This window comes from Octopus bimaculoides, chromosome 4 (assembly GCF_046866305.1).
Source record: "Octopus bimaculoides isolate indiv1 chromosome 4, ASM4686630v1, whole genome shotgun sequence".
In the NCBI taxonomy this organism is placed as follows: Eukaryota; Metazoa; Mollusca; class Cephalopoda; order Octopoda; family Octopodidae; genus Octopus; species Octopus bimaculoides.
The window spans coordinates 25,368,152-25,395,165 of record NC_142931.1 but is presented as its reverse complement, the minus strand read 5'-3'; the positions used below and the strand labels follow the sequence as shown (position 1 = coordinate 25,395,165).

The following is a 27,014-nucleotide window of genomic DNA, read 5'->3' as shown; positions in this document are numbered from 1 at the left end:
TATATATATATATATATATATATATATATACATGTATACACAGGCAGTCAGTGCTTTCTGACTTGCACCCATGTTGGTGGCATGTAAAATGCACCATTCAAGTGTGGCCAATGCCAGTGCCACCTGACTGACTCCTGTCTCCCATGTCAATAACACATAAAAGCACCCACTACACTCTCGGAGTGGTTGGCATTAGGAAGGGCATTCAGATGTAGAAACCTTGCCAAATCAGATTGGAACTTGGTGCAGCCTCTCAGCTTGCCAGTTCTCAGTCAAACTGTGCAACCCATGCCAGCATGGAAAGTGGCTGTTAAATGATGATGATGAGTACTGTGCAAAAGTCTTCAGCCATTTTAAACTATTGTAAATTTCTACTAATTGCCAACTTATAAGTGGATGTTTCGCATTGTTTTTTTACAGATGAAATATTGACCCTGTTGGGGTCATTATATTTTGTAGTTGGAGTTCTGAATGAGTGGGGAAGATGAGACACAACCATCAAAAATGGCTGTGTAAAAGTTTTCGACCACTTCACATAAACCAGTCAAGACAGTATTTTAAAACAGAAAAATGTCTATAATGAAAATTTATTACATAATGTTCATTTCATGAAGTTACTGTACATTGTTGATATTTCGTGTGACTTCCCTTAGCTTGAATAATTGCTTCAATGCACCTGGGAAGAGATACATACAAATCCTTCACCATCTTCACAAGTATGAGATACCATTCTGTGTGGCTGAGCTTTCACAGCTCTTCAAGATTGCATGGATTCTTCTGATAAACTCTTCTCTTTAGTTCCGTTCACATTTGCTCAATGATATTTAAGTTAGGGCTCTGATGTGGCCAATCTTTCAAAATGGTAACACCTTCATCAGCCAGACTCTGTGGTGTTGCATGTGATCTGTGACATGGAGCTCCGCCATGCTGAAAAATCTCACCTTCATCCAAGTCTGGTATTAAATTGTCCTTCAGCCACTGGATGTATTTAGCACTATTCAAGTTACCATCAATTTCAACCAACTTTCTTGAACCAACATTTTTTATGTATCTCCAAAGCATCAAACTCTTACCCCCAAACTTCACTGTTTTCATCATGTAACATGGGTCATTTCATTTTCCTGGAGGCCTTCTGACAAATTTTCACTTATTAGAAGGTGAAAGGTGGTGCTCCAGCATGGCCACAATCAAAATGACTGAAACAAGTAAAAGAGTAAAAGAGTTCATCAGAAGAATTTACACAATCTTGAAGAATTGTGGGAATGGCCTCTCATACCTGTGAAGATGGTGAAGGATTTGTATGCATCACTTCCCAGGCACATTGAAGCAATTATTTAAGCTAAGGGATACCATCACACGAAATATTAACAATGTATAGTAACTTCTTGATAGACATTTTTGTTTTAAAACACTGTATCTTGATTGGTTTATGTGAGGTGGCCGAAAACCTTTGCATGGCCATTTGATGGTCTGTAAAATGGGAGAGCTTTTGAGGTTTCAAGCATAGATCTTCATCAGAAAAGAAAACAGGAAAGTTCAGACCAGAAAAGGAAAAGTATCACCAACAGCATGTGTGTAGCTACAAATAGAAAATATGGACAATGTAACATAAATAGGTAATAAAAAACTGCATACATTCATGATGATACACTTGAGACAAATCATGAGCATTCCATGGAAATACATGGTCAGAAACACTCTTTCTAGAGAAAGCCTAACTTCTTAAAATGGATGAGATATTAGTGTAGCAAAACCTCTGCTGATTTAGGTATGTCCAAAGATTGGAAGAAACTTGGTTACTAAGACACATTCTCTTTTCACAGTTATCTAATGTGCATATGTGTATGAGGTGATGAATTGGCAGTTGTTTGGAACAAAAGTATTGTATCAAAAAAAAAAAAAAATGCCCGGGCTTGCATATATGTAGATGAAGGGTCAACCTTGACAAACAGAGACCACATCATTTTGTGTGTATATATGTGTGTATGTATTTGGATACATGTAATTATTTCATCTTATCTTCTATGTTACAGGATTGAATAGATGAACAGTTAATATCAACTGGAGCAGCAACTATGGCTAACACCACACCAAGCAGCAATGCTGTTACCAACCCCTATTGTATAAAATCAAGTGACAATGGATCCTGTTCGGGCCTGATTTTACCCATTCTTAATGAAGATGCCTGGCCTGTAGGGTTCCGTGCATTTGTATACTTGCTAGGATTATTTTGGTGCTTCTTGGGTGTATCTATTATTGCTGATACATTTATGTGTTCCATTGAACGCATTACAAGTAAAACCCGTAAGATCAGAGTAGCTGACAGTAGCAAACCGAATGGATTCCACGAAATTGAAGTAAAGGTAATTTATACAAATTTTTTTTATATTTTGTTTTTGTACCAAAGAACTCGATGCTTTTAATCACACATATGAAGGACCATCATAGTATGCTTATAAATTTAATTTTATTATTAAAACATTTATTATGGTTAAATCTCTTGATTATTTTTTTAATTATTATTATTATCTGATAGCAAGAAGAGGAACGCGGAACATTTCTGTGACCTTTTCAGACTTTCTCAGTCTTGAAGGCATGTTTATGTTCAATGTTTGGTGTTGGATGCATGTAGGAAAGAAATGGAGGAAGAAACAGTTCCAGATGGTTATAGTTCTGGGAAGGAAGGTCTGAACAAAAGTGTTCCTCCTGAGACTAGTTAGTATTTCTATTATTGAAGGATGTCATTCAGGCTTTTATTCATCAAAGTATTAAAAAAATCTGGCATGAGATTTATAACTTGAGTTTGGATGCTGCCAATTTGCAAAAATTTACATATTATCTATGTGTGTGTAGTTATATGTAACAGAGAAAAGATTGTGGTATTTCAGGAAATATGTGGTAGATGTAACTGAACCCTGAAATATACCAAAATACACCAGAATGAGATAATGTCCTTGACAGATAGTGCAGTGGATCAGCCTGTAAGGAATCTTCTTATCCAAGAAATGTGAGATGGTGGGAACCAAAAGATTGGCAATCTAGTTAGGAGACTGTCATGCTAGACATGGACAAATACTTTAACAACCTTGCTTTTGCTAAAGTTTGCAAGGTTGAGAGATCAATGATGTAGGAGAGCAAGTCCTTGGTAGAGTTCACTCTACAGAAACCGTACTGGTGGTCTCTAGGTAAGGTAGAAGACCGAAAGGTGGTTATAAAAATGGTTGCTTAAACTAACCCTATCATTGTTGAGATGTTGGAAGTTAAGCTAGTGGATTAGTAGTTGATTGGGTCAGACATTGGCCTTCAATGACAACTGGACACACTGTTGTATGTTTTCATATGCTGGGGTATATTCCTTTAGAGAGAGAGAGAGAGAGAGAGAGAGAGAGAGAGAGAGAGAGAGAGAGAGAGAGAGAGAGAGAGAGATCACAGGGTTTGAAGTTAAGCCTGTCAGAACTGTTTAGCTCTAGGTCAGCCCTAATTCAGCAGATCTATGACTAGTCATGATCATCTCACTTAGTTTCAGCCAGAGGTAATATAGTTTAAGATGCCTGATGTAACCTCCCTTTGTAAAAATAGTTGAGTGTGATTTGAAGGAAATTTGACTACTCATCATGTATGGAATAGCAAGAGAAATTTAACTTATAACAGGATTTTCAAATGAAACAGCAAACTTAATACAATGTAGTTACAATAGCCAAGTGAATTAAGTATTGGACTTATAACTTACAGGTCATGTGTTCAAATCTATTGAAGATGTTTGATGATTTTGTTCTTTCTTTAGTAAGGGGAGTGAAGTAGAAATTTTATTGTATACTTTGTCAGTTCATTCGTTTGTTGGTAGCAGTTATCAAATATTTATGATCCATTGATTATAAGCAGTAAAAACTGTTTCTCTATTGCATTAATACATAGAATGCATGATAGATTGTCCCTTTATTGTAATGTAGTAGTGAATTAAGGATCACTTATTTAATGCTCCTGCTCTTTAGATAAGTGAGTGACTTCTCTACATGGTGTATGTATGTGTGTAACTAAGTAAACTGTGTTTGGGAAGGTGTTTTCAATATGAAGACAACACAATGTTAGTGATCGGGTAAGATATGGTAATTGTTTATAATACAGTTTATTAATAATATAGGTCCATTAATTGATTTTGAATTGTCAGTGTTATGATTACTATATGATACTTGCCTTGTATAACCTGGTTGACAATTGATCACCAACATCACATTTTTGTTTGTACTTTTTTTGCCTGTTGGCAGGGGGTGAAGTGTTATTCTATAAAGGATGGGAATTGTATATATTCTTTTCAGAGTTTTCATGTCTATGTGACTGAAAAAGTTCCATAAGGTGCAGTTTTGAGGAAGGACAGAAGTAAAAAAGTGTTTCATGCAAAGTTTGAGTAACGAAGCAGTGAGATTGGTGTAAAATGGGAAAGTATGATGTGAGTGGTGATTTTTAGGTGGGGGTAGGTTTAGAATTGTTGAGTTCAGAGAGCAGGGTCTTAATTCGATTGTTGTCAGGGATCAACAGGAAATATTTGTATAAACAATTTTAAAATATATAACACAGAAAAGTAATCTCAATCTTCTATCGCATTACTATCAATGTTTCTAGCCCTGTGACTCAATAACCTTTCATTTACCCTTTTAACAATAGAAACTGAAATTTATTTATTTATTTTCATTTAGGTATGGAATGACACTGTTGCCAACCTCAGTCTGTTGGCTCTTGGTACAAGTGCTCCAGAAATCCTACTGTCTGTTATTGAGATTCTGGGTAACGGCTTCTGTGCTGGTGCTCTTGGACCATCAACCATTGTTGGTTCAGCTGCTTTCAATTTATTCGTCATATCTGGTATCTGTATCATGACAATTCCAGCAGGTGAATTCCGACGCATCAAAAGTATGCGTGTGTTTGGTATCACCTCATTCTTTTGCCTCTTTTCTTACATGTGGCTTGCCATTGTTTTACTAGTCAGTAGTCCGAATGTAGTGGAACTGTGGGAAGCCGTTGTGACTTTCCTCTTTTTCCCACTTCTCATCCTTATTGCCTATTTGGTTGACCGGAAGTGCTGTATGGAGGATAAATCCACAGGAATCTACGAAATAGCAATGGGTAAGATTTTATTTAATATGAGTGTATGTGTGTGCATGTGTATTATTTTCTTAAATGAGGCACAAAGTCAATACATCTTGAATGGAATCAGGCATAGTAATTTAAATCAATATCGGTTCTAATGGAATGACAAACTAAAATATTCACTGATATAATCTGATATTCTTGAAGGTTCTAAATTAGAAACTTTAAGCCCTTTAGTATTTAAACTGATCATATCTGACTCAAATATTTTGTATATATTAAAATCAGCCAGGTCTAGCCTCTCACACCTTATCCACAATATCAGAAAAATAAAGGGTCACATCATTGAAATTCCAAAATATGAGATGATGCGCAACTAATTCAAGACTGGATAAATAAGCATTTCATTTAACAGAGTAATCTGAATGCTAAAGGGTTAAAGCATCTAAATTAGCCCATTACTTGCTTAAATTAAGCTGCTCAATGTAGAATACAGTTAATCGTGGCTTCGACTCCCTTTTAAAAGAATTTCTTTTTAGCCTTGTTCTTAATATCTTTGAGAAAGACATAACTATCAAGTACATAAGAATTTGTGGCCCTTTCCATAAGAAATCAATATTTAAAATAGGTTGATGAGGGTAGCTAAAACAGTAAAATAATAAACTGGCTGTTTTAGTGAATATAATTTGGTTTTACCTATTGGGTGCTATTATTACTTTGTGCACATAAAATATGTATCAGTAATATATTAGGGTTAATTCGGTTAACTACACTGCCTTCCTTATCTATCTAAATTGACCTTGTGCCCAGTCATCAGCATTAATATTTTTCTGTTTTCCCATTTTTTTTTTTTCAGACTGATAATATTTATAGAAGTTTCAAATATTTCCAATGTATTACATTTTATCTTACAGCAAGTGAAATTTAATAGATTTTTTTAAGGATATTTTTATATTTAATTTATCATATTTGATTGTCTTTGTTCATCATCATCCAGTGTTTTAAATCCGGGTTTTGTCCCCATTAACAGGAGTGGCCAGATCTACCTCAATGCCATTGCAACCGCCCTCACACCATCTCGCCATCTTGATATTTTTAATCTAAATATTCACTTATGACAAAAAATAAGAAACAAAAACAACTCTTTTTCATTTTAAACATTCACTGACAAATGCTTATATCATATCTTATGATTTCAGAGCTGGTTTGCACTGTATTAAACTACTAGTGTCAAAATGTAACAGTGTATCAATATTCCTCCACTCTGGTTTTGTTATACTTCAATAAACAATCTACTTCGTATTTTTTAAAGAAATTCTTTTTTATATATAATTGTGTGGTAATATATATATTTCTTATATATAATTGTGTGGTAATAGTAGGAACATTCAATGTGAACTTCTGTTTTCTGTCTCATTTGTATAACATACCAAAAACACCTACATAGTTAAAATCTTCGATAGCTAATTGATGGCAGTTTAATGCTTTAAAGATAAGTACAGTAGCAATGTGAAACAAAATATAAATAAATAGCTGATTTTTATATTTGCATTTATTTACAACTAAATTTAAAATAATCTAAATGACACCAGCTGCCTACCAGAGAAATGAGTGTATTTATAAAGTGATGCTTTGGGTACCAGATGCTGTTGAAGCTGAAATAGTTACCATGCTGAATTACTTGGGCTTAATCTTTTACCCCTTGTGATGTTTCTGACTCATAGATTCCCCAAACATTCTTGAACACTTCCAAATCCAGTCTCTATACAGATGTCACACTATTACACACCCAAAGCTCATCTGATCATCTAATCTCATCTCCTCTTATCAACACAATCCCACTTTACAACACCAGCTGACTACACATGTACACCACTGTTGCTGTCACTAAAATCTATTATCTGGAAATCATCAAGTGTTTCACAGCAAGCTGTGCAGCTACTCTACTGGTAAATACTTGGAGGAAAACCCCACTGTTACTAATTAGGAGGATTTCTGTGTTGATTTTTCATTTTTTTGACTGACATTCCTGCCATGAACCTCCTATTTTTTTTTTCTTTTCTTAAGGCATGATGTGCCTTTCCAGAATCACATCATGCAATGTGTTCTTTTTTATCTTCTTTTACTATACAACAACGAAGAGAATTTTCAGCAAATGAATCTTGTGCAAGATGGCCATCAGGAGAATAAAAATTGCTCTTGTGAATTGCACAACCCACTGACTCTTTTTTTCCTTCCCAAATGCACTAAGGAATTCTAGTCAAAAAAAGTTTTATCAAACTTGGCTGACTCTTACAAATACAGTCACACTATTCACTGCTAATTATACCTGCAACATTTTCTACTCATCAAATCATCACCAACTTTATCTTCCTGTCATATTATCCTTTAAAGTCATAATTTTAAGATTATTCATTATCCTAATGCAAACTCATCAATGAAATGTGCAAAATAATAATAATAATAGTATAAAATCAATAATTATTATAAAATAATAATAAATAAAAATAGTTTTACTTTATTGTATACAGACAGGTAATTTTTGTATGCTCTGCTCCTCCCTCTTGTTTTATTTATGCTATGTCTGATAATAAGACTAAAGCTAATGTCTTTTTCTATGTTCAACTACAACAGCACCAGAAGCAAAAGGTAAGCTGTGTTCTTATGTCAGAAATTTCATTTAGAAAGCTAAAAGCAACTGAAACGGATGTCTTTTAATTATTCAAAATTTTTTTACTATTATTAAAACACTTCCTTCTGGTTTAGTTATCATAAATGTGAATTCATTTGAGTTTATTTTCTTATTCAAATGACTTATTTCTAGTTGGAAAGGAAATGTAGTGAAAGAAACAGTCAAGCAGTTTGACTAAATGTTTAGTGGTATTTAGTTACATCCTTTTATATTCTGAACTGTTGCATAGCATGGGTGAGGCCATAGGGGTGGTTGTCTTGAGGAAAACATTCTTAAGAGCACAAAATTAACAGAACTAAAATATATATATATGAAGTAATAATAACAAAAATAGTATGCCCTCCTTGCAGTGCTTGCCTTGCCCTGGACACTCACAGCTTGCAGTACACTGTTGGTTGTGAGTTCAGTTCCTTCCAAGATAATTAACAATTTGTATCAACTGTACCCTCTCTTAAAAATCTATGACCTTGTGTTACTGCTAAAAATCATATCTTATAGGTGTATAGTCTATGAAATTCAACTCTAATAGGAGATTTCTATGGATATTTTTCTTTATGCACTTTTTTATAGAGAGGATTATGCATAGCTAGGAAAAAAAAACTATTATCACTGTTAGTTGAGGGCCAATGTTTCAAAGTTTTTCTCCAGAATTATGATGTCTTGTCAGAGGCAATTAACTCTTAAAGGGGATAAACTTAAACTTTATTATTTCTTTCACAAACGTTTGTACAGTCAACATTCTAATTTTTTACCTATAAATCATCCTCCCTCATAACAACTCTGCCAACTTACCTCTTTTAATGAATTCAAGGGATGAATCCATTAAATTCAGAAGTTGTAGTAAATCAAAGTACAAATCATAGGCAAGTAAAGGTAAGTGGCTTGTGATAATTGTGTTGGCTTCATGATCATAAAGTTGTGAGTTCAGTTCCTAGACTGAGCGGAGTGTTGTATTCTTGTGTAAGGTATTTCATTGCTCAGCTGAAAATGAGTATCAGTTGATTACTAGTGCAGCTCTCTCCTTAGTTATCATAACCTCAATGTTCTACTGGGTTAAGAGTTGGAGGGCAAAGAGGAGAGGTCTATATTTTCTATCAAGTCATATCCATTTTTGAGTGAAGGCTAAGCCAATCATAGATAATCTCAGAATCAGCAAGAGTAAGACATTTTTGTTACTATTCTGGTTGACCAATTCAATATAAATACATTTGTAATAAAAGCATATGCAGTAGTTTATAATTTCGATGACACTTTGAAAGATTTCCCTAATTATATATTTGCATTTAAGATTTCAAATAATTTTCTAACATAAACACAATACCACATAGTTGTTGGGGTGGGGACCAGGTATCCAGTTGACTCTGGTGCTTATTTATCCAGTACTTAGCAATCTCAGGTGGGGAAGGACACAGTTGACTTTGGCAGGATTTAAATACTGAATGTAAAGTGAGGCAAATAGATATTGGTTTCAAATTTTGGCACAAAGTAGCAGGTTTGTGGGAGGGGCTAAGTCTATTAAACCAACACCAGTGTTCAAATGGTACTTATTTTATCAACCCAAAAGGATAAAAGGCAAAGTTGACCCCAGAAAAAGCAAATAAATATTGTAAGGCATTTTGCCCAATGCTTTACATATTCTGCTAATTGACAAAGTTTTCAGAAGGATTTCTAACAGCAAATGGCATAAAGGATAGATAAGTTCATAGTGAAACCTGCCTATAACCTGTCTTTGATTTCTAGCAGGTCATTTGACTTCAGTTATGCTAGTATTACTTTCATAAAAGGCATTATCTTTATACCATTACATTTCTTTACTCTATTATATTTAGGTACACTTGTACCTGTGTAATAAATTAATGATAAATATATTCATATTTTTGTTTTCCTAAGCTTATGAAATTTTAGTAGCTACTTTCTTTTTCCTTCTATAATGTTTTGATATGCATTTTGAAATTTATATTTGTTTTAAATTAAACTTTTAAGTAAAACTCCTGAATGTAACGGTTTTCTAGAGAAATTTCTGACAGCAAAAATATCGTTAGGAGACTTGTGTATATTTTGTTTTTATTTCTTCACTTGTTTGCTGTGTCACTTTTTTCTTCTTCCAAGGAAATGTTCCCCACCTACGACTCCTAACAGGAATGAGATTTTTTATATCTGTTTTAAAGATTAATGTTGTTATTTCAGTTGATGCACCAAAAGGTAAATAATAATAATAATTATTATAATGTAGATATGTTTCTTTAGGACCAGGGAAACTTTCTTCATTATAACACAGATATGAAAAGGAATTTAAAATTGTATCTTTTATCTTTAGCATCGTTTAGGACATTAAATTATAGTATCAAATAAGTTTTGTAATTTATTTTTCCAAATAGATGATTTTTAATGGTGATGATTTTCTTTTTTTTTTTTTTGTTTTGTGCAGCTCTTGTTTTCTTTAATAATCTAAGAATGATGTCATTCAAAAGTACAGAAAATGGAGCCTGTTAGAAAATAACATTTTGAGTGGTTAAACTGAAGGGTTTTCTATTTGTTTATGAGATGTGTGATAATCTAAGATTTGTTAATAGTGTCAACACCATTCAAAGAAAGTTCTCTCTGTTGATAATTAAGAAATGGCAGAAATATGCCTGTAAACAGTATGGTTTATATTTTAATTTTTCACTGAAATTTCATGTTGAGATTATCTAGAACATTTGTGTTTTGTTTAGAATCCTTTTTTGCAAAGATATTGAAGATTACATTACTATTTTTTTTTTATTGTCTTTAGTTTGTATATAACAAGGTAAAGGCAGTTACAATGATGTATATTTTCAAAATGGTCTTTCACATTAGTTCTATAATGTGTCTACTTGTTAATTATTTTTTATGTTATTTATAACCATAGTTGACTGTTATTCAAATATTTTGCATTTATTTAATAAAATAATTTCAAGGTTACTTTATGAAAATGTTTGGAACACTATTTCCATAGCTACAAAGGTTTGTGGTGTGACGTTAAAGTAGACAAGATTTAATTGCTATTGAGGAACTCGTGACAAATAATAGTTGAATAGATTAAGTTGAAACATCTACAATTTTAGGAATATTTGAAGTTTTATCACAATTTTGTTGTTCAGTTGGTATTATGAAACCAGGCTTAAAAATAAGAAAATCCTATCAGATCTCTCACTTCTTTTGCTTAGATTTTTGCCTTTGTGTAACATTTTAGTTTTGATTTTTATTTAATTTCTTTCATTATTGTTTCACTTCTGATTTCCTTCCAGTTTCTGTCATCAAATTACTAAAACATTTGTTGACCAGGCAGTTAGAGAAGGTTGCTCAATTTTTGTCTGTAGCCAGCTCCTGTGAATAGTTTGTGAGACTTTGTGAGCATATGATTTAATGTTTCTCTCAAATACATCATTTCTCAATTATCTGTATGTAAACACTTGTACAGTTACTGAGCCGTGTGTTTAAGAAATGAGTGTAGAGGGATAACGGTTTAGATGATCATGTTATAATTTTTAGTGAATAGACAATAGTCTACTTGGTTTGTATTTATTTAGGTTGGTGTGAATATCATTTGCTCTCAATGTTTTTCTTAGTTTAATTTTTTCTGATATTTTCTTTGTTGGTTAAGATATCATTAAATTTTATTGTGATTCTCCACTATTAAAATTAAAAGTACTTTTAAATATATAAAAAAAAATAGTAAGGATGTTATAGAGGTGGAATCAAACATTTTAAGGAAACTGGTGCCATAAAAATAACTCCAATTGATAAAGGAACTAGGATTTGTTAGCAAAACAAAACTTGAGTGAAATATGCTTTGGTTGTATGGCATGAGGAATGGTTAAATGCATGTCTAAATGGTTTATTAATTCCTGATGTGCTGATCTGTAACAAAGCATGACTTTGAAAGGTTTGTTAAAAATGTATCTGTTATTGTATTTTCATTTTGGTCTTTTGAAATGGTTAACTTCTGCATGTTGTTGATGCATATCTGCAAACAGTACTTTCTTTTTTAACTTCAACTTTATTCTTACTCCAATTTTTCAAAATAAGTGGTTTCATTGATCAGAAAATTTATAGATGTTATTTAGATAATATTTTAACTATAATCTCATTATTAAAGTTAATATCTATCTTTTATCTTTTACTTGTTTCAATCATTAGACTGTCGCCATGCTGGGGCACCACTTTGAAGGGTTTAGTTAAACAAATTGACTCCAGTACTTATTTTAAAGTTTGGTACTAAATTCTATTGGTCTCTTTTGCTGAACCACTAAGTTACAGGGATGTAAACAACCAACACCAATTATCAAGGGGTAGGGGGACACACAAAGACCCACACATACATGTATATATATATATATATATATATACATACATACATGTCAAGAGTGTGTGTATGTGTGTGTGTATATATATATATATACATACATATATATATATATATATATATATATATATATATATATATAAAACAGGCTTCTTTCAGTCTCCATCTAGCACTCGCAAGGCTTTAGTCAACTCAGGGCTATTGTAAAATCCACTTGCCCAAGGTGCCATGCAGAGGAACTGAACATGATACCCTGTGGTTTGAAAACAAACCCCTTACCACACAGCCATGCCTGTAAACATTGTAACTAATTGTGACAGTAAATATTATCTAAAATCTGGTTCTTGAAGTTAATCTAACTGAAACCATCTCTGGTTCTAAGAAACAAAATCTTTCATTTTAAAGTGTTTGTATTTAGACTTAAATCTCCCATTGTCACTTTATGTAAGAATAGTTTGTTGAATTTCAGACACCAGCTTAATTATCATTGAATCATTATTTTACTAATTATTTCCCAATTTTTAAATATTAGAATTTATGGATACACACAATATATTCCAATCGTAATATGATACTGAAAAGGTTAAATAACTTTGTATCTGAGTAGTAAAAAAATATCAGTTTCCTGCTTTAAAGATCAATCTGATATTGAACTATTACAGTAGAGGTAGGAAAGAGAGAATTTGTTTTCAGACAAGATGTCATTTACAGCATAGATGTATCTTTCCAAAATGTATAAAATTTGAGAGATTACAAACCTGCTTTAGTGTTATGCATTACTATGAAAAATAAGGTCTTTAAACACTCTTTTACTAATATAAAGTATATCCTTTAAAGCAGACCTACAGAGTATGTATTGTCTTGGTTTCCTGCAATCCAAATGGTGCATTCAAATGTGACCTCTCATCAGTATTTTACACTTGCTTTCCAGTTATCATTGCCTGAATCAGTTCTTATTGAGTTACTCTTCCTCAACATGGGCAGTGGAGTATGTCTCACATGTTTTTGACATGGTTTCTATTGCTAGAAGCCCTTTCTAATGCCAATTTGAATGTACTGAATAAATTTTATTTATTTTGACACTAAAGAATGAATAGAGATAGTTTAAATACACATTTTACAAAAGCAAATGTTTCAAAGTTTAAGATATAATGTTAATGAAGTTTCTAAATTCATTAGCTATAAGCCAAGGGAACCTCTACACATTGACTGTGCCTGCTAGAAATAGCAGTCAAACTTCACTCAAATATCATTACTTAAAAGGACAGATTGAATACTATACTTCTATATATACTGCCTGAAAAAAAATTAGATTATCAAAAGCCATTCCAGTCTAAGCACAATTACTTGATATTCCACTTAAAGTTTGTTTTTTTTCAGCTTATGAACAAATTTGAAAAGGCCAATTTTCTTTGTTGAAGAAGCTTATATTTGGTATTGGATGTAGTTTTGTCTAATTATTAGGAATAAGGCATAAATGCTAAATAAATAGTCAACATATTGGTCATTGTGTTGTATCTTATAGTAACAAGGCACTTTCTTTTGTTTGCTTTACTCGAGGTGGCACTTTAGTGGATTGTGTTGAAAAAAAGGACCACAGTGGACTATATTTTTAATAATTCACTTGCTTTTAATGTATTATTGAGTGCCAATGAAACGAAAAAGAAAAAGAAAGAAAAACTTATGAATTTCATAACTGTTTAGTGAAATCATCAAAACTTTGAAGTGCCATCATTCAGCATTGAAAGCATGAAAATAATTATGGTATATTTCTAATTTTGATGGTTTAAACTTTCTGAAAGTTATAAGTACCTGAAGATGTTTTCTTCTTGAGAGACACATGTGAGATTTTAAAAGTGAATGAAGCTTTGCTTAATAGCAGATTTCTCTATCTTACAGTTCTATCTGCATTTTCCAGCTATTTATATATATATATATATTTCTTTTTTATTTTGCTCAAACACTTGTAAAGCTATCTCTTCATTACTGAAGCTTTTCTCACAATTTATCACTGTTTACTGTCTCTCTAAATTGCTTCTTCTTTCAATTATTTTGTTTTCATTTGTAGTGAAATAATTTCTTTTCATTCACTTTCTCTCTAGCTATTTGACAATGTGGACTCCATTAACTCTCTTCTCAAAACCTTTCACTAGATTTTTCTTTACATATCTCTATATTACTAACCTTTCTTTCATATGAGAGCTGAAATGTAATAGAAGAACATGGAACATCTAAAAGGGTTCAATTTTCCTGTCAGATATCCAAAATTTATTTTTTATATTCCATGTTAAATTGGATTTCAGTTTCCTAAATATTTCTCCATTTTTTCTTCTACCTTAAGTTTTCTTTTCTAAATCTGTCTTGGAACAAGTGGTTTGTTTTCTAACTTGATCTCTCATGCTCATATCTAGAGTATTCAAATCAAACTATTTAAAATACAATATTTTTGATGAGAACGGTAGTAAGGCAACCACTTAATTCTTAAAATTTCTATCACGAAGAACAGTATTATCTTTACCTTAAGGATTTTTCAAAATTGTTCTTGTATTGTTTCATCATTTATCTAACTGCAGTACATTCCCTTAGCTTTGTTATATATATTTAGTTAAACTTTTTATTTTTATTTTAGGTTTTTTTTTTTTTCTAAACTTCTGCTAGCAGTTAATACTCTTTCAATTTAACTCACTATTTGTAACAGTTCTTATCACCTTTTGATATATCTTTATAAATTGATCTTTCTGACTTTTTAACAAATTCTCAAGACTTTCTTTCTCTTAGTTTAGATGACATATTTGAAATTATTCTTTGAAACCTCTGGATATGTCCATATAACTCTAACTAAAATCATCCCCCATAAATCTATTGTCGATGCTCATTCTCAATTGTTCTTAACAGCTTTTACCTGAATTTTCTTCTTAACATTTTGCCTGTCTGTTGTATCACATATGATACACAGGGCATATTTTCCTGGCAACCATGCATTATATATGATATGAATTCCTAATTTCTTTCAACCGCTAGAGTAACTTGGGATTTATGTATTACTAAGAACATATAAAACAAAGGATAACTAGAAGTCTGAAAAGAAGCATGGCTGTTTAGGACAAATTTATGGAAATGGTTTGGAAAGGCAAAGGGTTTAACTTCACCAAAATTAGCATTGTAGATACTGAATGGATCAATATTGAAATGTATCAAGAAGAAAGTTGCTTGTTTACCTACTACAGTCAACCTTACTAAACTGTTACTCTTTCTCTATGTACTGTTTCTCTCTTAACATTTCTGTTTCTTTTGTTTTTTTTCTCTATAAATTCTGTTGCTTCAGATAAACAGCTTGGCAAAGGTAAGCATTTTGCTTCTAACCATTATAGATGAACACCAAGTTTTAGCTAGTCTATACAAAGGTGTTTTCTTTCCAGAATATTTTTAAAAAAAATTTTATAACTACTAATATCATTTGTTACACAAAGCTTTAAAAAAACTTCCATCATGTCCAGCTTGCATGCTTTTTCCAATTGTGCTTAACTGCTTTAAATATTTGTTTGTGTGAGAGAGTGAGAAAAAAAAAAAAAAAAAGGAAGAAATTATCTTCAACTCAAACTTCTTGCACACAGTCACACTTGATATTATGTAATTAATAGTGTGTAATTAATATGTTTGTGTGGGTGAGAGAAACATTTATAAGAATGTTGAATATTGGCTTTCTACTGTTCCTGTTTTATACTACAGTAAAAATAAGATTAAAAAAAATACATTTACATTTGTTCAGGTTCAATAACTAGCTCTTATGAACCTCAAAGAAGCAATTATATTTTATAAAATTACATTTCATTATATAAAATTTTATGTTGTACCTTTCAATTATTGTAATCTACTAAAGAATAAGTAAGGGTCATTGCACTTATAGACTTTCTTGATAGAAAAAGGTTTAGGTGTATGATATAATGGAAGTCTAGATAGCACCAGATATTTTGGTATTACACCAGAAAATTAAGTTAAGCTTCTCATTGTGATATGATTTATCTCTTAACGTTTTTACCAATATTTGTGTCTAAGATTTTTTCATTTATATTGTTAAATATCTAGAGTGCACACACACACACACACACACACACACACACACACACACACAGGTAAAATAAAAAATATCTTTCTGTTGAGTAAAGCATTTTTATTAACACTGTGATACTATAATAGCCAAGTTGGTTCAACTGAGTATATTACTGATACCTATTTCTCCCAGTCAACAATGGTTGAAAATAAACACAGGTTACCAAACTATGTTATAATAATTTTTACTACTTTTTATACCAAAAAGAAAAAATATTTGCAGACTGATTGGGCAGTTACTTATTAATCCTAGATGTGGATTTCTTGGTAGCCATTAACTTTTAGAAGTTTTTATTTGTAAAAATAGATTTTCCATATTATTTACTTCTAATAATTATTCATAGTTTACAAACCACATATGCATTTCAGTTCAAATGAATTTATAATTAATCAGATTAGACAATTTTTTTTTTTTATATGAATTTGTGATTCCCATGTTTAAGCATCATTTTGATGCATTTCTTCCTTATTTAAATTATGCGGAGACTTTCACCCATCCACACACATACACATATACACACACACACACAATCATTTGGTAAGTTGTGTCAGTTTCTATACTTCTGTAAATAATAATAATATATATATATAAAGTGATGGGTATAAGCAGTTTAACAGCTGAGTTGCTGATGGGCATAAGCCATTTAACTATCAGCTGAGTTATAACCTGCAATTAGACAAATTATTCTGCTTGCTTTAGCTTACCTAGCTTGAAAATGAAACACATTATCATGAATAATAGTTCAGTTGTTTACCTTTTTTAGGACCAAGTGATATGTTTTATATTAGTCTTAGTCATCACATCCTCATCTCAATATGTATCAAATTATTTTTACTAACTTAATTTAAATGAAGGTCAATTGAAGTTTGAATTATACAGACACTAAAATAAAATGGTAAAATTTATCACTTGTGTTCTGCTAGAAGGTTGACTCATATTCACTCCTCCAAATCTCATGAAATAAGTACCAGTAATTTATTGAGGTTGAACCAGTTGACTATTATCTATAAGCCCCACTCTACAAATTTATAACTTTATGCAAAAGTCAGAAATCTAGTATAAACATATATGGACTGCAAAATATATTGATATAAGATAGCAAATCAAATATTGAAGAATAATATATTTACAAAATATATATTTGAAGAGTAATATACTGTATTTACAAAAATAAAACAAAATGTTGTCTATCATCATTGATATAAGTCCATTTGTTGCTGTGCACCTACAAACTCACCAGGCTACACATTTTTGATTGAAAGGTTAACTTACAGTGTTTCATCAGATATTAAATATGTTTTCTGTTGTAGTCTTGTTATTATAACTCGCTGAATATTTAGGTATAAGAATTAAAACAAGTTAAAGGTTAGTCTACCTTATTCTTATTTGTTGTTTTTTGACAAAGTACTTTGTTTCTAATAAGCAGACTACAAACTAGTAAGTTTAAACAAAGTGCCACTATTGTGTTTTTTAACCATTACAATAAAAATACTTGAAAGCAAAAATCCTTACAGCAAAAATTATGCCAAAAGTGGTTACAGTGAAAATAAATATTGCAAATTTTCCTATGGCAAATATATCTAACATAAAAGTTAAAAATTGTTTATCATTTCAAGAAGGTAATTGATTTACACTAACTTGTGTAATCTGGCTCCAGCTGAGTCTTGCATGTCCAACCACAATATTGAACCACTCTTACAGTATAGTATGCAGGCATTTCCACATTATACAAGTATTGCATTCAAGGAAAATTTTCACTAACATGATTCTGTAATAAAAAGCTTTTTTTTTTCCATCGATTTCCATATTGAATGTAAGTTAACGACAAAATGTTTTGCATTATAGGCAAACTTAAAGGCAAAATTTTCATGACCACAAAACTTCTGCAATACCAGAAATATTAGGATACTATAAATTTGTATTTTTGCATTTTGTTATGAGAACAGAATAAAATATACATGCATAAGTATCGTACATATTCAATAAATATCAGTTAATAGAAATATGATAAAGGGTAATTAATAATGATTATAAATGACTCCATTAGTAGACGGACATAAAAAAAGAAAAGACAACTTGAAAAGGGAAAATAGGTATACACTGTACCTCCATGTCCATTTCTATATCTGATTTGGATTAATTTTTGTTGAGTTCCAAGTTTTTTGATTCCAGATGGTACCTGGGTTTAATATAAGTTGTGCATTTCAGATTTTCTAAAATAATATTTTTATACATTATATAAATATTATTGTATTTTCTGATTTCTTAACAATGAAAAGGCAATTTTTATTTAATCAATTGCATCTCTTGCTATTCAAAAGTTTATGGAAATACAACCGATGATAGTGTATTAGTAGATTCATTTAAGTATTGGACAAAATTCCTTGCTATATTTGTTCTAACTCGTTATATCATGAGTTCATATCCTGCCAAGGTGAACTTTGAATTTAATTTTTCTAAGGTTGATATAATTTAGTCTCTGCCTAGGGTGGTGGGACGATAGAATTATTAGAGCAATGAGCAAAATATTTTGCACTGTCTGTCCTGGCTCTTTTATATTTTGAGTTCAGCTGCAATGACACTAGTAATGAGTCATATCAGCCCTTGAATGATGTCAAGAGAATGGGGGAAAGAAGACTTACTATATGAGTAAATGCTTGTGTCCAGGAGAGAAATTATCCCTGTGTAGATTAGATGGGCAACTCTAACCAATAGAGGCCTTATGTGAAGATAATTATAAATTTACAAGATTAATTAAAGGTTACATTAGAATTAAAAGTGATGAGATGTTAGTAATTATAAACCTGTCATTGGTCAATATATTTTAAAATAAATACTTCAGTTTAGTGGCAACACTTTTTGACTAAATGTTTAAGGTCAGACAAAAAAATTTGTTGCTATTTATATTTCGTTATAGGTTGAATCTCTGTTCAATAAACAGATATAATTTTTCAGTTCCTTAAACAAATAAATTACATTTTCAACTGTTTCTCTATTCCTTTTAAGCAGTAGATAATATACATTTACAACTGAATTTTTGAAGATTTAATACATTTTTTTAGGTTTGATGGATGTTAAATGTTAGAAAGTATCATTGATTTATGGTTTTTGTTTTTTAATATTTGTGTTTGTCACTTGAAACATTTTTTTTCAGTTCATTTGATAATCAGAACCAATAAACTATCACACCAAGCATGTAACTGTAACTAATTAGTTTACTGAGAAATGAAGTGTAAATGAAATTGTTTATTAATATTGTAATGTATTGTCTTTTAAACTTGTGTTGCTGCTGATGTTTTTAAAAGGCTTTTGTTGTTGCTTATAATAGCAAGGTTCTAATGTGTTAAGTTTCAACACAGTGTAGTCAAATAATTTATTTTTAAAAGTAAAAGATGGCAAAAGGTAGAAATTCTTCCCTAACTTTTATATTTAAGAACTCCAATGAAATGTGAAACTTGCTTATATGAAACGTTACTTTTTTAATATTATTATTGCTATGTGTAATCTTGTTTGTTTTAGATTATACCACAAGAATAAAATTTTTTCCTTCGAATATCTTCATATGTCTGCTAATGGCAGGAATATATTTTAGCAAACTAATATGTCACATTGGATTCAGTCTTTGCTACAAAGTAAATAAGACTGTCAGACAAGCTTAAATATCATCATCCTAATGAAATAATACTTGTCATTTTTAATAAATTGCCAATTTTAAACCTTTACATAACAGAAAGTTAACAACAAAAACATTTATTTTCAAATTATTTTTATTTTAGGAACAAAGGCCTCAGAAGAAGAACCTTTGGACAAACCCGAATCCACTGAAGAAAATGTGTTTTTACTTGCCAGAGTAGGTTTCTTCCAAATTCTTTCCTCTATTGTCTGTTTTAGTATAATAAAATTATATACAATAACAAACCTTAATACTTCAAGCTTCATGTTACTGCTTTTCTACAAAATGATAACATGAAACTCAGTAACAAAGGGGCAAAACCTCAGTTTTAATCGTTGTTATCATTAATTGTATGCATTGAGAACTTTTTACTTACATTTGTGTATGCATGTGTGTGTGTGTGGACTCTGTATCATATGTGAGAAAGAGAAAACTGTGCTGGTTTGGTTGTGTTATGCATATGGTTGAGGACAGCCGCATAAAGAAGTGCCAAGCTCTAATTGTGTAGGGTACCTGTAAAATGAGTAGACCCAGGAAACATGGGATGAAGTGATGAGAAAGGATCTTTGGATGCTGGGCCTCACTGAGAAAATGACAAGGAACTGGGAGATGTGGTGATTTGCTTTACTTAAAAAGACACATCAAACTAAGTAAAATCGCTGTCTTCCATACATTCAGGCTTGTTCTTTCAGGAGCTGGTGCCACTTAAAAAGCACCCATGCTGGTACTGCATTAGTGCACCTATACCAGTGGCTCCTAAAAATCCCCCAGCACACTCTGTTAAGTGGTTGGTGTTAGGAAAGGCATCCAGCCATAGAAACCATTCTACAACAAACAATTGGATTTTGGACAGCTCCCTGCTAACCATTCCATGTCAAACCGTCCAAACCATGCCAGCATGGAGAGCAGGTGTTAAATATTGATGATGATATTATCCATTTAATGATGACTTGGAAGAAAGAGTACTTGATACCATAATAGAGATTAATATTTCTATTTTGGTTGAGTCAGTCTCTTGCTACTCTGCGTATGTGTGTGTGCTATAAATTTCATTTCATTTATGAATCATCGTGTTTTTGCAATAACCTCCCTCATTGTATGCTTTCTTTATACGTACCAGTGAGTTTCTCACAGTTCAGTTAATCATCTGTTGATCTGTTAAATAAGGAACTTACTAAAAGGGAGTAACTACAAAACATTCAGCTAAATAAACGGTAAACTTTAGTCATTGACTTTTCAGTTTAGACTTATACACAGATGTGGTGGTGTTCATCATCCTCTTTCCTTTAAAACTGTTGATCATCTATCTCTAGCATATCATTGATCTTAAAAGATAATGTGAAGGCAAGTGGCCTAGTGGTTAGGGTGTTAGGCTCATGATCATAAGATCATGGGTTTCATTCCTGGACTGGGTGGCATATTGCTTCCCTGGGCAAAGCAATTCATTTTATGTTACTCCTACTCACTCAACTGGAAAGTAGTTCTCAGTTGAGAGCTGATGCAGTCCTCCTTTCAGCTGTCCCATCCCAGGCATTCTGCTGGGTCAAGGATAGGAGGGTTTGAAGGTATCTGTATCTACTTGCAACCCTATATGTACCTCAAACAATTAGCAAATTTTGGGAAACAATAGTGATTGAAATGCAAAGAGTGAACACCTGGCTCTTTTGTAAAGTAATCTATGGTTGAATTTAAGTATTTAAGCCTGTTAATTATTCAAAGAAGAAAAAATTATTTCAGTTTAATGCTATAAAGCTGCTAAGCCACTCCAAAATAATTACAATGTTTTTTGATACCAGCCCTTCTGAGATTGCTTCTTTGTCTTTTTTTTTTTATATAAAACTATCCATTTTTAAAGGTATTTATATCTCCCACATTTCACAAGTTTGTTTCAAAAACTTGCTTAATAATTAAAGGAACTAGTTACTTTTTTTTTTTTAAATCCCATCAATTTCTTGATTATTTCCAGATTTAATTGGAACACATAGATGGCAACTTTTGTTAGAAATACAGCGAGGAATGGCTTAAGCCAAATTCTAAAATTTGAAAAAAAAAAAAATTATCAGAAAAAGAGTTATTAGTAAGAATAAACATGCAATGAAATTTAAAACAAAATATTTTCTAAGCAACATTGCCATAAGGTTAATATGCCGATCCCATAAATGGTTGAGTTAAAATTTTGTTACAGTTACTGTAATGCAAACCTAGACAGTTTCTATTTCTCTGTAGTCTAACTGTTGTAAAGACAAATGCCATAGTAAAATTTATAAGGACCATCCCACTTATAATAATGTATAAAAATGTTAATATGTATGAGATCAGACAAAATAAAATATAATAGAAAAGCAGTATATTCTAAAATAGAAGTTTAAAATTTTGCTTTTGAATTAGTTTTGAAAACAAAATCAAGAATTTAGTGCATTTAGTAAAATATCTTTTACACTTACTTCTACATTGAATTGGTTTCAAGAATATTACTTAAGAAAAGAATTTTTTATAAAATTAATCACTGAAATTTTAAAATCTAAATATGAACATTCTGAAACAGGCAGTTTTATGTCAAAGAACCAGAAGCATCCCTGGGCAGATTGGTTGGTATCAAAAGAGTTAAAGAAAAAGGAAGTAAAAAGCTTGCTGATATCTCATACTCTCTTGATATTTTATACTTTCAACCAATAGCATTTCTTCTTTTTGCATCATTTGATGCTCCTTTTACCATGTTGATGTAGGATGGATAGTCCAATAGAAACCAACAAGGCTACACTGATCTCCAGTACCTGCTCTGGCATGGTTTCTATAGCTAGATACCCTTCCTAATGCCAGTCATTTTACAAAGTGTATTGTGTGCTTTAAATGTGGCACCAGCACTAGTGAGGTTACCAAGTACTCACAAAACAAGAGCCCTAAACTGAGTGGGGTTTAGTATTGAAGAATGTGAAAGATGTAACATAATTACAGCTCATTCTCAAACCAATTGTTACATTTGCATAATTTGGATAAATTTGATGTTTAATCCCATTTCTTAACTCATTCATGTTCAAACAACTATTTCCACTGATTGTATAGTTTTATCTATTTGTTGAATTTTTATAGGACCTTGCTCGTACACGAGATATTACTGATTCAGACGCTGGTCGTTTAGCTGCAGCAACCCTTGCTGAACGTCAGAGCCATGGCAGAGGATGGTACCGTATTAATGCCAATCGTACTCTGACTGGTGGTCAGAAACTTACGCCAGTAGTTATGGAAGCTTTCAAAGAGGTAACCTAGATAATTAACTTGATGTTTCTTATTTACTCCTTGTTTGTTGACTTCAGTAATCAAAGTTTCTTTTCAAAAGTTAATGCAGCATGTGATGTGCCAGCACGGCCATGCCAACTAGTTGAAACCAGTTAAAATAATGTCATTACAAGAGAAAGAAAATTTATGAAAACTGTTTAGTGTGAATCGTGCCAGAAATTACTGTTTCAAAATTTTGCCATCACTTGATGTTAAACATGTTTTATATATGTTTTTTTTTTTATTTTGCTTTTCAAGAAAAGAATTTAAATAATGCCACAATTATTATAATATTGGTTTCTTAAGAATGGAGTCAATGTTTGTAGGAAAGTAATATAGTTGACTCAGTTCATTCCAGGGCATTGTGTGGATCCTTTTTTTTTTTTTTTTTTTTTTACCTTTGAAGGATGGAAGAAAAATTTAATAGCACAATTCATATTCAGAATGGAGCTGGAGAAAACTAAATGCTGCAAAGCAGTTCATATCAACTAATTCTGCCGATGATAACTGCATTTTCATTTTTCCATTATTGAAGTTTGCAGTATATTTTGCAGAAACTGTAGAAAATCTTCACAGTATTTAATTTTATCCACTTATATTCTGGGATGAAATCTTGCTTATTTTCCCTTTATTTTGCAGGGCTAGCAAGATAAATTCCAGTTATATATGTTGTTTGTAATATTACTGATTATATTATTAAAACTGACTTTGTTACTAAGAAACCAATATTGACCACATTAGCTTGTGCTTATGGAAACTGCTGCATGCTTGTTTTAAGTTTAATGAATGTAGAGAGTGGTTAGGGTTAGTTATTTTTTAAAATTTTACTAATGGAATTTGAGAATTTTAAATATATTTTAACTGGTTTGTTAAATATTACAGGCTAGAGGTAAGCTTTCAATAAGCCAAGAATATAAACTAGTTTCAGTTCTGAGCAATTAGTTCACTTTGCTCATTATTTCAATTACTCTTGGAAACACCATACAATCTTATTTCCCTTCAGTTTTAGATATGCCTTTGAATAAGTATTTATGTGAGAAATCAGTGAATAATGATTTAGCAATCACTTAGTGTATGTAGACTTCTTCCTTCTCTTGTCACAACACAGAGGAATTAGGAGTAACATTAAATGAATGAGTTGAATATTATTTTTAATCATGTTCACTTTTAGATGTAATGTAGCTTGCCATTTAGTTCCCCTACTGATGGGGAACTAAATGTTTCTCACTTGATTTCTTTGGGTGACAGGCACCTCCTTTAGGATTTTCAAGAAAGCAAGAAATAGAGATTGTAGAACTCAACTATTCTTAAAACATTGATAATGTAAATGAAGTGAGTGAACTACAACTGGGAATAAAATCTGGGAACTTATCTGACTATCTCAGAATATCTTTAGAATTTTCAGAGTGGAGAAATTACAAATGAATTTTATATAATTCTCTTCTTTAAAACAGATCCGATACTAATCTTTTATTTCTCATTGAGGATCATTTAAACATTTTTTTACTATCTTTGTAGTCTGTTGCCCTTTCATTTTTTATCATATTGCTCTATCATACAATTGTGTAATTTCTGTGTGTGTGCATTTATATATAATATAATTTCTCACAGGTTCCATAAATGTATGTATATACCATACTTTCCATATTTTATGTAGTTTTTTTCTTTCTTTTTTTTCTGTTTATTGATTTCAGGCTGGTAGTAGACATAGGAAAGTATGTTTTACATTTTAGATTTATAAAGAAATGTTTTCCAATCTAAAATATTCATTTTATTTTGAATTTGTTATCAATAATTTAATGAATTTTTACAATATTGTTGTTATCAAGTCTATATTGGTTATATTTCTGTTTATTTTCAGTTTTGTTTAATCTGAAAGTTATTTTTCAGAGATTGTAACATATTTCTCACTAACAACTATTAATAGAGGGGGTTGAGATCTAACAACTAAAGTTAATATTTTAGGCTTTCACTGGAACTTCATTCTATAGAAAGTACAAGCTTATATAAACCATTTTTATTTGGTCTTGAATGTTTGAGCATTTTCTTTTCTTTTCTTTTTTTCTTTTACAATTTGAACAGAGAATGAGGAGAAGAACTCAAGATCTCTGCAGATTTCTCCCAGAGCGGTATGGTTGATATAGTTAATGTTCAGGTTGAACATATGCTACAAAAATATAGGTGTATAGAGAATTGTTCTGAATGCTTGCACAAAGTGGTCTCTGCAAAAGGCACCTGAAAAATAAGTGCTGGTTGTTAGGCATAGTTCATAGAGAATATTAGAACTACTACTAGTAGCTAGTAGCTTGTATCATGACAATTCCAAAAATATTTTACACTGAAACACTGGTGTAAGGCGAACAAAGGGTGAGATGAAATCTAGCTCATTGACAAGACTTGGTAACATGGTAACTGTGTTTTCTTTTACTGACAGATTGGCAATAACTAATATTCTTCAGTCAATTATCATCCGGGATGGGTTAAAGTTAGCTTTAGCATGAGACATAATGCCACATTGCATAAAAAAAAAGAAGTTGGCTTAATGCTTCTTTTCTGATATTTCTTATGTAGTCAATTTTGTCCAAAGTGATGAGATGTTTCATCATGACCTTCTGTTCTGTAATAACTGCCAGATATGTGGAATGGAGCAATATCATTAAAACTGAAAATTACAAAAATTATATTACATCAAACACATTCTTTGAACAAGGCTTATGAACCAAGATATCTGATGTTCTGTATGTCTTACTGAGAGCAGAATGTTATATATATGTCTTACTCTCATAAATGTTCTTTGGACTCAAAAGAAAGATAAGGAAATCAGACTATAATGATGCTTATGATGTAGGAGACTTGCAGCTAGGTTAAGTCCATAACTCATTAGGTATCTGTTACCATGATGTCCTATAAGTTGTTTATAAAACTTTCTTATTAACATCTTATTTTGATAATAATCTTTTGGTTTCTCTATTGAATTGAAACTTACTTAGTATTTATATTAAATGTTTGTTATAGTTAATCTGTTCTGTACTCATGCTTCTAAAACATAGCTTAAATGATTCATTTGTCTCCTTTACAATTAATGTGAATATCTAAAACAGTACACATTTGATGATAAATAGTTCAGAAATAGTAATCTTCTGGAACTCCATTATTTACAACGATGAGGGTTCTGATTGGTTTGGTGAATGGAACAGTCTGCTTGTGAAATTAACATGCAAATGGCTGAGCACTCCACAGACATCTGTACCCTTAATGTAGATCTCAGGATGATTCAGCAAGACTCAGAATGTGACAAGGTTAATCACATTCTACCAATTCTATTAACTTACAAAGTAAATTACAGGTACCACACATTTTTGCTAGCTGAGTGGACTGCAGCAACATGAAATAAAGTATTTTGCTCAAGGGCACTATGTACCATTGGGAATTGAACTCACAACCACTAAGTCATGCACCTTCAGAAGTAATTGTTTTTCTGATAATGAGCTAAAAGTATTTTTATGTTTAAAAAAACACACACACACAAGACTATAGATTAGAAAAGTTCTAAGATACAGTAAAATAATACAATGTTTGTTTCACTTTTAATGAACATGAAAATTAGGTAATTAACCTATTAGAACATAATTTTAACACAATGTTATAACTGTTAATTCCAACATTAGAATTGAATCATTTTTCAATATTTTCAGTAACACTTTATTTCAATAAATTTAGTCACCAATTGTCATCAGCTTATTCTTAGATGGTTCTGTACTTAGTTTCATTATTGGACTCACTTGTCACGTTGACAAACTGAAGATTCAACAGGACACAGCTATACAGTGTTCTTTGATGTATTGGCATG

The 27,014-nt window shown here is 31.5% G+C and overlaps 1 protein-coding gene across 26 annotated transcripts in view; it reads left to right on the top strand.

Annotated features, from left to right (window-relative positions):
• The window catches only part of LOC106881123 (sodium/calcium exchanger 3), a 120,490-nt gene that overhangs the window by 58,898 nt on the left and 34,578 nt on the right, over window positions 1-27,014 (top strand). For 10 of the 26 annotated variants that reach the window (XM_089350536.1, XM_089350528.1, XM_089350526.1 and 7 more), the window contains 4 exons: window positions 2,034-2,363; window positions 4,695-5,121; window positions 19,992-20,065; window positions 22,979-23,146. In XM_089350536.1, the coding sequence (XP_089206662.1) occupies window positions 2,076-2,363; window positions 4,695-5,121; window positions 19,992-20,065; window positions 22,979-23,146 (957 nt within the window). In that variant the 5' untranslated portion in view covers window positions 2,034-2,075. Of the gene's footprint in view, window positions 1-2,033; window positions 2,364-4,694; window positions 5,122-7,719; window positions 7,735-15,429; window positions 15,448-19,991; window positions 20,066-22,978; window positions 23,147-24,858; window positions 24,880-27,014 lie in introns of all 26 variants that reach the window. The other 16 variants (XM_089350523.1, XM_014931376.3, XM_089350520.1 and 13 more) reach the window with 5 other exon arrangements.